The sequence below is a fragment of the Medicago truncatula genome, chromosome 4 (genome assembly GCF_003473485.1).
Source record: "Medicago truncatula cultivar Jemalong A17 chromosome 4, MtrunA17r5.0-ANR, whole genome shotgun sequence".
NCBI lineage: Eukaryota > Viridiplantae > Streptophyta > Magnoliopsida > Fabales > Fabaceae > Medicago > Medicago truncatula.
In genome coordinates, this window is record NC_053045.1 from 44,723,154 (window position 1) to 44,731,553 (window position 8,400).

The 8,400-nt window shown below is 32.0% G+C and overlaps 1 protein-coding gene across 5 annotated transcripts; it reads left to right on the forward strand.

Annotated features, from left to right (window-relative positions):
* The first annotated feature begins 4,022 nt into the window (after positions 1–4,022).
* LOC11426124 (putative glucose-6-phosphate 1-epimerase) lies at positions 4,023–7,889 on the forward strand. 5 transcript variants are annotated; one of them, XM_003608289.4, is made up of 10 exons: positions 4,023–4,188; positions 4,276–4,391; positions 4,925–5,150; positions 5,324–5,398; positions 5,907–5,963; positions 6,086–6,249; positions 6,461–6,595; positions 6,858–6,960; positions 7,117–7,216; positions 7,466–7,889. In XM_003608289.4, the coding sequence occupies exons 3-10, from the start codon at positions 5,040–5,042 to the stop codon at positions 7,672–7,674; spliced, it is 954 nt and encodes a 317-aa protein (XP_003608337.1). In that variant the 5' UTR covers positions 4,023–4,188; positions 4,276–4,391; positions 4,925–5,039; the 3' UTR covers positions 7,675–7,889. The 5 variants fall into 5 exon arrangements, with proteins under 5 accessions (XP_003608337.1, XP_024637860.1, XP_039689773.1 ...); XM_024782092.2 differs by having other exon boundaries at positions 4,930–5,150; XM_039833839.1 differs by lacking the exons at positions 4,023–4,188; positions 4,276–4,391 and adding an exon at positions 4,732–4,840 and having other exon boundaries at positions 4,930–5,150.
* The last annotated feature ends 511 nt before the right edge of the window (positions 7,890–8,400 follow it).

The window sequence follows — 8,400 nt, forward strand, 5'->3', positions numbered from 1 at the left end:
GGGTGGGCCACTACACTATTTTACGGGAATTTGGTTCAGCCGAAACCTAAAACCGACACAAAATTATATAAAATCTCGCAAAATAGACTTATGATCGTTAATTTTTTAATTTTTTTCGGATGGGCCGTGCCCACCTTACCTTAGCACATGAAGGGCTCGCCACTGCTGATCAATAAATTTGATCATAGTGTGGCATATGTAATAGTGATATTTATTTATTTAATCACATCAAAATTATGTATGTTACAATGTTTAACTTACTTGTGCATTAAAATTAACCTATTATCCCGTGAGTTTAGCTCAGTATATTGCATTTTATATGTAGGGGTTGGAGTTCGAACTCCGGACACTCCATTTTTTCACAATTAAATTGTGTGAGTTCTAGTTACTGGATTACTTGACAAAAAAAAAACTATTCATCAACATTTAAATCTTCAATTCATAAAATGATGGCAAAAATGAGAAAAAAAAAATATGATACAATATACTTTCTCCCTTCCTTCAAAAAAATATATACTTTCGTCGCAAATATAAAAAGAAAAAAAATATTTTAAGTCTTTTTAAGGGTTCTTTTCCGCTCTTTTTATTGCAGTAACGTAACATTTGAAAATTATGAACCGTATTTTTTTATGAAATTTTGATTTTAATTAAAACTAAATATAAATATTTGTTTCTTTCAAATTATAACAAACCAGACTAACCATTATTATCTATTTCAATGAAACTAACATATAACAAAAAAATCTAAATTACTATTTTTTTAATGACACCAACAACAATCTTTATTATAGACAAAGTTGTTTAAGATTATAATTGGGATAATAAAAAATTAAGTATAGATATACTCATCTAGTTTGTTACACTTTTTAAAAAATAAAAGAAAATATATTGGACATATATATATATATATACTCAAAGCGTGTTTTTTTTATTAACTCAAATATATTATGACATAGTTATTTAGTGGCAAATATATTGATTTGATTAGACATTTGTAAGATTTAGTTGTTTAGTACTAGACATATTCGCGTGCTTTAGGCCTTCATGAGATTTTGCCTGTTTAGTATTAGGGTTATAGGTGTTGCTAGACCTTCATGTAAAATATGCTTTTATATAGACTTTTAGGCTTCAGCGGACCTTTAAAAAATGTCAGATTAGACCTGAAAAATGAGTCTATGACAGATAATAGGTCATGATCATGCCTATAGTTTTTGAAGTAGGTCTTACAAAGTCCAACCTAGCCCGTTTCCACTCCTAATAGCAACCGACTAATTTGACGCGGGAGATACTTAAACAAACACTAGGAAATAGGAATCCTCGTTATCACACCTGATATTTGCTAGAGCCTTTGTACATCGATTAACATCGCATACGAATGATAAACTCTAATATCCCGGTCTAATCCTAACAAGCTTTGGATTTCCTAAATTATTCCGCACTGAAATTGATTTTGATGGCAACAGACTCACGTTTGGCGCACTTAACGTGCAAGCAAGCAAGCACTAGAAGGAATCTCCACATTTATACACATTAAAAAGTATAAACGTCAATTCATTTTTTTAATACGCCACGATAAATTAGGAACTACCCCGCCAAGTTACTTGTAACCATGTCTCACATAATTTTAGAATTACTTTCTACATCGACACGAGAAATGCTCGCATTCTAAGCCAACATGTGTTAGTGGAAGGTCTAAGTCTAACTACATAGTGCGTGAGCAAAAGGTCTAATCACATCCGTCTAGAAGTGTAAGTTTTGGGTTTGGTTTGATTTTTGGAGGAAAAACTTCACAAAAAAAAAATATGGGGTAGGTTCGATCTTAGTAATTTCTTTCACGAAATCCAAACTAAACCGATGAAGAGCAATTTAGTATGGTTTCTCTAAAAAAAAAAAAAGCAATTCAGTATGGTTCAATCATATTGATATTTTTAAAATTTTTAAAAACCCGTTTAAAAAATATTTAAAAAACCTTTTTTCTTTCAATTGTTGTATATTCTTATTCCATTAAAACAATGGTAAGTTACAATGACCTCCCTTGAGTTCTCTTCAAACAACACAAACACTCCTTCTATATTCCAATCAAGCACTAACCTCCATAATTTAATTATACAAATGACAAGAATCTCCCGTCCAAGTTAATACCATTTGTCGTCTGTTAAAATGAAATCATCATCGGACTACTTCCCCTCCCTCATGGAGTCATCGATCTCACTAAAAGGGAAGTTGCAACGAATGTACAACCCCATAATTGAAGTTACAGAAGATGAGTTAACATCCCTCTCAAGTATCAAAGCTCTATTTAAAAAGTTAAATTATATATTTGGTCCTTTTATTATTTGTGTGGTTTCACTTTGATCCCTTAACTATTTTTTATTTCATTTTAGTCCGTTACCTTTAAGATCACAACTTTTTCTTAAAAAAAAAAATAATAACGAAAATGACCAAACATGATTAACATAAGTAAAGTTAAAGGACCGTAATGAAACAAAAAAATAGTTATGATTTTAAAGAGAAACTACAAAATTAGTTAATGATCAAATATGACTATATTCAAGTCTTTGGACTAGTCATGCCTCCAAGCGCCAAAATCATTGATTGTATTTGCACCGGATCGAAGTTGATCTAACAATTTGAACTAAAAAGACAAGAAATACAAACAATGCCGCATAAAGACAACAAACAAAACAATGCCGCACTAAGACGACGAAATCACAAAAGAAAAAACCAAATATATATGAAAATCACTTATTTAAATAAAAAGGAATGAGAGAAAGGATTTAGAGGGTAAGTTAGGGTAAAAAATTGACCATAAACTACCCTCTTTACCGGATGAATGGGAATAAAATAGGTTTTAGACGGCGACGGCTCCCAAAAGAGAAATCAATGTTAATATTTTTCACACATATTTTCCATTTTGTTCCCTATTTACATTTTTGTCTATCCCCATGTAATAATGTATTTAAGATAAAATGGGAAATGTTTCCCATCATAGAGAAAAGAAAAAGAAGACAATTTTAAAGATAAGACGGAGATTTCAATGACGTATCCTTTTCCACTACTCATCAATCATCATTAGAGAAAAAAAGGAAAAAATACGTCAAAATAGTTCGATGTGATGTGATATTTGTGTGTTCAACTTTCAATTTTTTTTGTTCTTGAAAGAACTGCAAAAATTATCGTATATTTTTTAGTTCATTTTCATTTTTCATTATCCGTAAGATTCTTCCTCAAAACAACTTGTGATTGTTAGATTCTCTCGATTCTCAACCACCAACCGCACTCTCTAAACCAAAAAGTACCTCCCAAACGTTCAAATTTCAACCTTAACCTAAAACGGTTTGCATTATTTTACTTCTTCGTTAACAAATAATTTTTTTTATGAGTAACTGATATAATTATTCTTTCAAAAATTATTATTATTATTCTAATGACAAAATTATGCGGAGTATTGAAAAATGTTTGACTTGTATTATTGAAAACAAAATTTCCGTCAGTTTCTTAACCAATACTCCTTCTGTTTTAAAATGAGTGTCGTTTTACTAATTGCACACAGATTAAGGAATGAAATGAAATAATCATTAGACATAACACTTTTACTAAACTGTCCTTAGTTTATATGAAAAAGACAAACTTAAAGTTGTATTGAAAATTGTGTGAGAAAAAAGTTGGAGTGAGGTTAAAGTTGGAAGAAAAAAATTAAAGTTGTATTGCAAATGTAAAATAACATACATTTTAAAACAATATTTTTTAGCTAAAGCGACACTCATTTTGAAACGGATGAAGTAATATTTTAAAAAACACTAACAAGTTGACTATTTTTTAAAGAAACTGGTACTAATAAGGTTGACTGAATTGAGAAAAAATGTCAACTCATCCAAAAAGTTATTATTACTACATTAAAAACATTAAAAATTACACTACATTAAATCCCAGTAAAAAATAAATAATCATTGCATTAAATTAAATAATGAATATTTGACGGTTTGTGTCTCATATACTTGTTCTCGTATTTACACGTCCAAATCCTTAGATTAGATCTCTTCACCACCCAACACAACACAACATAAGACAAGACAACAATGTTTTTGTTTATCCCATTTTCTCACGACATTGCCACCAACCAGTTACTCTAGATTGGTGTTTCAACTTTTCAACTTTCATGTTTGAATCAATACTTCTAACAAAAGGGTACATTTCAACTTTATATACTTCTTTCTTCCTCATACATACATTTCTGCATTTTTTTTTGTCTCACCCCTTTGGTTTTTGTTGCAGTTATTTTGAAAAACCGGTATTGCTTCTTCTCATTGCATGTGTGAATTTCTTAACCAATTTGATACTGCTCATGCAATATCATTCAAGAGAATCAAGACCTTCTGTAAATTGCTAATGTAAGTATACTTGATAAGTAGGAGTTATTTGTGTTGAGTTTGATGGGATTTTGTTATAGTGTTTGGATTTTATTCATTATTAATTTTTATTTTCTTGAAGGAACCGTTACTGTTACTGTTATTATTATTTTGATTATATTTTTGTGGAAATTTATTTTATCTACAATTGTTATGTGTTTTTGTTTTATGCATTGTTTCAAAACTGCTGAATCTTGTCCAAGATCCTTCAGCATATAATTGTCTTTTTCTGCCGTAAATCTGACAAGTTTCAATGTACATGTTTGTGTGTGTGTGTGTGTGTGTGTGTGTGTGGCAGGTTGATTGATATTCAATTGCCAAATGTTATAATTTTTGTTTTTGTCTTTCAGTGCTTTAATCAAATTTTCGTACATATTCACAGCTCTTGATAAAAAAATAGATTTAGGGTTCCCTGGATCTGAATGGTACCGGTGAGGATAGATTAAGTGAGTTCATTGGTTATTGGGATTTTGCTTCTGATTAACAAATCTAATTTACTTGTTTGTTTGTTTCAGTATAGGTGTGGACTAGATTCTCCTTCAATCGGTAGGGATTTGCGTGTACCAAGTTCAATAAGCTTATTAGGTTTTGCTCCGAGAGCGGAGAAATAGAGCATCTAAATTATTTTAGATGGGGCATTCGGCAGCTGTGTGGGACTTCAGAGCAGCAACTGAATTTACAAAGGACTGGAATGGAATCGATCAAGTTGTACTTCGGACCCCACAAGGCGCTTCGGCACGGGTTAGAACTTGTTGATCGATTTATCTGCATCGGTTTTAACATTTGATGAAATCATGATTTTATCATTCAATATCAATACATTATAAGGAAAACCTGGTTTGTAAATTATATTTCTAGTTTGAGAATATATAATCGAGGTGGTATTGTGATTAGCTGTCTTTTCTTGCAATTAGGTAAGCTTACATGGAGCGCAGGTCACTTCATGGCGTAATGAGCAGGGGGAAGAACTGCTATTCACAAGCTGCAAGGTGTGTCTTTGAATTTTGATTAAAAAGTATTTTTAGTTTTAGATGATATGGATTTGTTTACTGTCGGTGCTACTCAGGAAAATTTATGTCAACGTTTCATCATCCTATTATAAAAAATGAGTCGTCCGCGGATATTTATTGCATAACATTGTAGATATCATGTGAACAACATTGCTTCTTATATAAATCAACTACAAATTTCCGTAGAAATGGAATGAGTTCAGTGATTGATGAGTCATAGTCTTCTACATTGTTAATTAATCATATCAGTGCAAAAAAAATATGAGGGAAGAAAAGGTCTACTGGTGTTTTTTTTCATTCTTATCATGTTAAATATAGCAATTGCTCGATATAGACATGCGAAAGTGTGAATGGCATTCAACCAACAGAGTCAGATATTAATTCAGCGAAAACTCTGACAGGATATGGAAATATAGAATTTTAACCAATATTTCTTTGTAATGAGGCAAAACGTAATTTTATTACTTTCTCTTATTTGCAATTGTAGACACTTTCGAAGGCGCCAAAAGCAATACGAGGAGGAATTCCAATATGTTTTCCACAGGTATAACTAATTACTACTATTTTGAATATTCAGTCTCAAATCTCAATAATTTTGGGCCTGTTTCATTTAGATTAAAGTAACATGCATAGCACATATATCTTAGACATAAACTTTCATAATAGTTTGGAAACTGTGGATCGCTGGAGCTGCATGGATTTGCAAGAAATAAAATGTGGGCAATTGACGAGAATCCTCCTCCTCTGCCTCCTAATGATTCCAGTGGAAAATCCTTTGTCGACCTGCTACTCAGATTATCTGAAGAAGATGTGAAGTGCTGGCCACATAGGTATTAACATGATTGCCATAAAACAATTGCTAGTGAATTATGATTCACTCAGTCCATTAACATGGAATGAAAATATATCTACTTTGAGTGATTGTTCTTCTTTTCTGCCACTTTGGTTGTTTGAAGCTGACATGTATTTTACATTGCTTTCCCTATGTGTTGGAAGTAAATTCCAAACCACAAAAAGCTAACAATTACCTTATTGTACCAGTTTTGAGTTCCGCCTTCGAGTGTCTCTTACAACAGATGGAGACCTAACCCTGATATCACGAGTGAGGAATATCAATGCCAAGCCATTTAGTTTCTCATTTGCATACCACACATACTTGTTGGTTTCTGACATAAGGTATGGATACTACTTTCTTGTACTTGACAATCATTTGTTTTTTTAGCGCAGAAGATGATGTCCATCCATCATTTTTCTTGTACATTACAAATTGACTGTTGGATTATTTTGCACTATCTATGTATGTATACTTCTTCAGGGTTTTATTAATGATAATACTTGGTTTATTGATCTAAAAATCACTATACCTTCTCCCCGATAGTTTTGGAATATATAATTTTCTTCAAATATGATGATTGGACTTGTTAAAAATTCTGTATAGTGAGATAAGGGTTGAAGGTCTTGAGACACTTGATTACCTGGACAACCTTTCCCAAAAAGCACGAGTTACAGAACAAGGAGATGCTGTAACATTTGAATCCGAGGTAAATCTTGTGGGTTCCATTTATGATTATATCATATACATATTCAATGTTCCACGATGCAAATTAAGCTATTATTTTTGGTTGTGGTAACTATATCTCTTCCGTCCTAGCCTATGAATAAAGAGGTTTTCAAAGTTGATCCTTTCTTCCGAGCAGGTGGATCGTGTTTATCTTAGCTCCCCAAACATAATCGCAGTTCTAGATCATGAGAGGAAACGAACATATATTATAAGAAAGGAAGGTCTCCCTGATGTTGGTAAGCTATTTACTATATTTAGCTACTAAAAAGTTCGCAACTCATATCATATGACAAAAGAAGCTGAACACAGTCTCTTTAGTTCCCCCAATGAGATAAAAAAAACACAAATTTTCATAACTTGACATCAAAGGCGAACAAGGTTTTAAATGTTTATAGAAAACCTATTCTGTTTAATCTATGGTATGTAGTTTTATGGTAATTTCCTTGATATTGGTGACAGGCTGACAGCTTTATTTCTTTGTGCAGCCGTGTGGAATCCATGGGAGAAGAAATCGAAGTCGATGGTGGACTTCGGTGATGAAGAGTACAAACAAATGCTTTGTGTAGATGGTGCAGTTATAGAGAAACCTGTGAACTTGAAGCCTGGAGAGGAGTGGACAGGGAGGATTCAACTCTCAGTTGTGCGATCAAGTTTTTGTAGTGACCGTCTAGGTCTCGACAGAAGTGGTATTTGAGAGGATGGAATTGTACAAAATTTAATCTTATCAAAGTTTGTTAATTACATTTAGCAATGTAGCATTTAAGTTATTACTTGTAGTAAATAGTAGTGCTTTGTATTGAGTATCAGGTTTTCTCTTAAGTGTTCTTTTCATGCTGCAAATTCTAGTTCTAGAAAGAAAAGCCTATGTTTTTGTTATAATGGCTGCAAATTTAGGATATATTTTAATTATTTTGTGAAATTCCTAAAGTAGTAAATTGTAATAATATAATCAAATTGGTGTTCGTAAATCATAAAAATATTGTTGGATTAGTTGGTAGTGTTTGAAAGGTTTTGACATGTGACTGCAAAGCTGATTTGGATACGAGATATAAATGAGTGGTTAAAGAATGGTAGCAGATTATTTTGGATCTTAGCACATTGGATACCAAGTACCAACCAAAGGCTATCACGAGATATACAAAAAACACAAGTGGTTGTGTTGTTTTGGGCGTAAAAACAAGTGGTATAAAAAAAAACCTAAACGCTTTAACAAGTGGTATATTGAAAGAGAAAAAAACAACCAAGTTTATAAAAACACAAGTGGTTTTGATGTGCTGGTCTTGAGAAACAAGTGGTAAAAACTTTGCATAGAATCACATACTATTGAATGTATACTTTCGTATAATATAATTATCTAAAAATGTACTTACAGGCAGCATAAACTTTGCTTTTTTTTTAGGATATGTACATTTGATATAAT

What these genes read in the sequence shown, in the direction of transcription:
- LOC11426124 (XM_003608289.4), top strand. Translation starts at nt 5,040, where the DNA reads ATGGGGCATTCGGCAGCTGTGTGGGACTTCAGAGCAGCAACTGAATTT. An exon ending in TTGTTGGTTTCTGACATAAG is followed by an intron (nt 6,596 to 6,857) that starts GTATGGATACTA and finishes AATTCTGTATAG; the next exon opens with TGAGATAAGGGTTGAAGGTC. An exon ending in GGAAGGTCTCCCTGATGTTG is followed by an intron (nt 7,217 to 7,465) that starts GTAAGCTATTTA and finishes TTCTTTGTGCAG; the next exon opens with CCGTGTGGAATCCATGGGAG.